At 37.6% G+C, this 4,365-nt stretch overlaps 1 protein-coding gene across 1 annotated transcript; it reads right to left on the bottom strand.

The window, feature by feature from the left end:
• Nucleotides 1-754: 754 nt before the first annotated feature.
• Nucleotides 755-4,289, bottom strand: LOC102034176 (putative Dol-P-Glc:Glc(2)Man(9)GlcNAc(2)-PP-Dol alpha-1,2-glucosyltransferase). The gene is made up of 2 exons (XM_005423538.2): nt 4,045-4,289; nt 755-2,318 (listed from the first exon to the last, which is right to left on the bottom strand). Exons 1-2 carry the CDS (start codon nt 4,231-4,233, stop codon nt 1,263-1,265), a joined length of 1,245 nt encoding a protein of 414 aa, XP_005423595.2. The 5' UTR covers nt 4,234-4,289; the 3' UTR covers nt 755-1,262.
• Between the last annotated feature and the right edge of the window lie 76 nt (nt 4,290-4,365).

Here is a 4,365-nt window from a genome sequence, read left to right as displayed (position 1 = left end):
CTCCCCAGAACTGACTTCTTGAGAAATGATTCCAATTCCCAGTGACTTGAGTGGCAATAATAGGATGTTTGCACAGATTTGGCTGAAGTATTATCATCACAGAACAATAATGAATTTAAAGAAGCCACACAGTGCCTGAAGTTTTGGAGACCACTCTCCCCTGCCATATACTGTAGCAATCAAGTATATCTGAGACTTGAGAAGTGATTTACTCAGAGGAACTATTAAAGCCTTCATTTACTCTGATGTTAGTGCACACTAGATGCTTTTAAATATATATACGTACATACATGTATAAAAACATCACTTTGTAATGTGAAAAATACTTACAAGAATAGTTCAGTAATGCCATTAGCACTTCTTGAAGATTACACATCAAAGATCTTTGAAACACTCAGTGCAACTCCAAAGTGCACTCAGAGTCGATTTCAGCACAAACCTGTGAGCACAGAGCCACAGGACATAAAAGCTCAATTATTTAAGAGGGCTGCAATCCACTGCACGTTGCAGTCTGACATCTGTAAACTGCTCCCTTTCTAACAGGTCACATTACCAACTGCCATTTATGCTTTATTGTACAGTAACACTTAATCCTCCAAAAGAGGTGCACACACATAGCATCCACTGTGTTTTCTAAATATCAGTTTGAAATAAAGTGTTCAAAGTTCTCTAGTGGTTTAAGAGTCCATTCTCTTACAAAACTAATGTAAGCATTTACTGACAAAAAAAGTAATGAAAATTCAGTGAGACGTAGGAGGCTTTGAAAACATTGTACTTTAATAGTGGTTTATACTTTGACCACTAGTAAACCTAGAAGGAAATGGCCTGATCTGAGGAATAAATATGAACACAGATAAATAAACAAAAAGGTTGAGTAGACTGAAATCCTTCCTTTGTAAAACAGAAACCTCTGAAACATATTTATAAACTATTTTACCTTCAAGGGCATGTTATATAATATTTTATTATCATGAAAAATGACAGTAAACATCCCCCTTATTTTACATTAATTACAGAAAGGTGTTCTCACATTTCCCCTCATACTGAATTTTTAAATTTTCATAAATTCAATATATGGAGTATCTTCACATTATAACAGATCTTGCATTTGGTTGCAACAATATAAGCAAAGAGGTTACTTCCCAATTCCAGCTAGGGAAAATAGTCCTTACATGATGCAAAACATACTGTTTCATTCCAGAGTCCAGTCCTGAAACAGAACTGTGTTTTTCTATAGGTATAAAAGTATCAAAAAAAAAAAGTCACCACATAAACCTCTGTACTTCATCACTATTTTCCCATTGGAATGTTCTATTTAGAAAAAGATAAAAAGTTACAGCATTTACTAAAATATAAAAAGCTAGCTCCAGAAGTTGTCTATATAGAGACAGAAATGGAATATTGAGCCTATATATTAAGAATGGCAAAATAAAGTAACGAAATTCTAGCAATTTTTGAGGAACTGTGACTGCTAACAAACACACAAAATACATTAAGATCCAGAATATTGATTTTGATTTTAGAGTATCAGCAAAACTCCAGCCAGCAAATAGATAGAAAGGAACTAAAAGGTATTTTACAAGCTCGTGTCTTTGGAACACTTTTCTCCAGACATAAAATGTATAATGTCTGTTGTCTGCTAGTAAATACTTATGGACATAGGTAAATTTCCAGATCAGGAATAAAGAGATGACAGTGACTAAACTATACTGCACAGGGTGCTTTTTCAATGACAACAGGAATTTCCTGATTTTAGTGGGGGTCAGTAAATGAGGAAATGAAAAAAAACCAGTAAAGGACAGAAAATAGAACAGCTGAGGAAAGTGCAAACAGGCTTCATGACTACTTCTGTCACCAACAACTATTCCACCATTGATGAAGACAAAAACAAAGAAGAGGGATACTAAAATGATGTATGGCCAAGTTAAAGCAATAAGTGTAACTAAATTTTTGGGTGACAAGAGATATTCAACAAGAAACTGCAGTATTCTGGTCAAATCTGAAAATGATCCTTTCCTGGAAGAAATCTTTTCATCTTTCTTTTTCTGCAACTCAATCTTCCAGGCTTCATTTAGCTTCTCCGCAACAACATTTCCAGCACAAAAAACTGTCCACACAATATTTGTCTGACGAAACATGAAGCCGCAAAATCCAAGGAGAGCAGAAGTTTTATGGTTACCATAAAGGCACATTAAATAGGAAAAAAGAGTAAAAAATACTGATCCTGGATCCGTATAATAAAGGAATGTAAAAAAATAAAGGGTGGGAAATGCTGCAAGAGTTAATGCAGACAAGATCCTCTGGAAACCAGACACAGCCTAAAGAAGAAGCAGAAAAATGTGGTTAGACAATGCCCAATAAAATAAAATACTATGTTAAAAGAAAACCAGTATAACTCTTCAGAATTCCATTAACACAATATAACATCTCCTATGTTGTTTCCATTATTGCACAAATGCTGTATTTTTCTTAAGTTCCTGCTATGTTAACACAGTTACACAATTTTAAAATCCAAGTGAAAAGCACAGAACTTTACTACAGGAGATTTAAAAATATGGCAATGAAAATACACCAACTTCTTTCCTATGTCAGGTGTGCACATATTTGTGGTATTAAAATCATGGTGGGGGCATAACTGCTCCCATACTTTGGATAAAAGGGCATCAATGGGCAGAAGAAGATAAAATCAATGGTTTATTCCCCTGCAATCTCACCATGAGATTCTATTTATCTGTGTGACAGCACCATTCTCTGCCTCTACTATCACCTCTTTTGAACCCAGTCCACAGAGAGGCCAACTCCAAGTTTCTGATCTTTAATGTAGCTTTTATTATTTATCCTCATTATAATTAGTCAGAAAATAAATTTTAAAAAATGTAGGAGACCATGAGTTAAAAACTCTTCCCAGTTATTCCACTCACTACATAACAACACTACAAATAAATCACAAATGAAAAAATGCTGCATGATGTTTCTGAATGATGAAACCAAAGAAATGTCAAAGGATAACTAAATGCTCAGACTACCGTCATGAAATTTGTTCTTACATTTATGTTTCCACTTTGAAGTATAAAATTAAAAGTGGAAACCATTTATTTACTCTAATCTAATTCTATACAGTGTTATCATTTGCTTAAAAATTAAGATATTTCCTCTAAGAAAATACACCAATTTTCTTTGTAGTAAGGGAATCCTTCAGTTATCAGGGAACAGGAAAAAATGTTTTAAGGTTAAAAGTCAAAAAAAGTAACTTTACTAATGTGCAGCATTTTAAATAGGCCATTAACCACTAAATTCATTTACTGCAGTGGTGGATGCTTCAGATTTTTAAATATACAGCATTCTTGTATGTAAGCTGAACTGTTATGGTCTGGATGTGTGGACAGCTAGACAGGTAAGAACTGGCTGGATGGTGAACTGGTTACCCTCTACCCAAAGGACAGTAACAACCCAAGGACCACAGGGAGCAGTACTGGGACCTGTCCTGTTTAATGCCTTTATCAAAGACAAGAAAGCAGCAGGAGTACACTGTCACCAAGTCTGTAGTTGACACTGTATAAGCAGGACCAGGCAATTTGCTCAAAAGCACAGGTGTCATCTAGAGTGACCCACACAGGCTGGAGGAATGGGGTAACGAAAATATGATGAAATTCAACAAGGCCAAATCCAAATGCCTGCAGCTGAAAAATGATAAATCCCCTTAAATGGCACAGGCTGCTCACAGAGCAGCTGAGGAGCTGCTGTTCAAGTTGTGTGAGACTCTTAAGCAATTCCAATGACATGAGCATCCAGACCTTTGGATAACAATCTACGAACTTTTATTTCAACAGGACTCCTACTTATGTGCAAGAATGAATTTTTAGAGGACTGAACCTTATGCGAAAAAAAAAGATTAAAAAAGAAAAAGAGAATAGGAGTGTGCCTTCTTGGCCAAACTGATGGTGGTACTCGCAGTTACATAAAACCGAGTCAGTGAAGGGAACACCCACTAAGCCATCAAAGTTGCTTGCACGAGTGCATGACATCGCTTTACTTTGACCGTACCTTATTCTTCTGATGGATCTTGAACAGAAGCAAGTACAGTAAGTAGAAGTTCCCAGCACTGAAGAGGAGATTGATAAACCTGAGCATTCCCACAGAGCATACCACGCTTCCCGTCCAGCCGAGGAGCCACGCCGCGGGCTTCACCACTCCCACCGACAGCAGGTACAGGCCGGGCAGCGTGGTGATCATGGGGTCCCACTGCAAAGCGAACACAGCGTCACGGAGCCGTTGCCTTCACAGGGCTCCGAGCCCCGCCACGGCCACACCGCCCCGCCACGGCCCCCGGTTCGGCCCGCAGGTTCTGACAGCTCCCGGCCCTCC

Source organism: Geospiza fortis, unplaced genomic scaffold (genome assembly GCF_000277835.1).
Source record: "Geospiza fortis unplaced genomic scaffold, GeoFor_1.0 scaffold424, whole genome shotgun sequence".
Lineage (NCBI taxonomy): Eukaryota > Metazoa > Chordata > Aves > Passeriformes > Thraupidae > Geospiza > Geospiza fortis.
This window is presented reverse-complemented; position numbering and strand designations above follow the sequence as displayed.

Excerpts from the sequence above, each read along its gene's own strand:
- LOC102034176 (XM_005423538.2), bottom strand. The coding sequence starts at position 4,233 with ATGATCACCACGCTGCCCGGCCTGTACCTGCTGTCGGTGGGAGTGGTG. Across the intron at positions 2,319-4,044 it reads AGATCCATCAGAAGAATAAG|GCTGTGTCTGGTTTCCAGAG; the intron begins GTACGGTCAAAG and ends CTTCTTCTTTAG.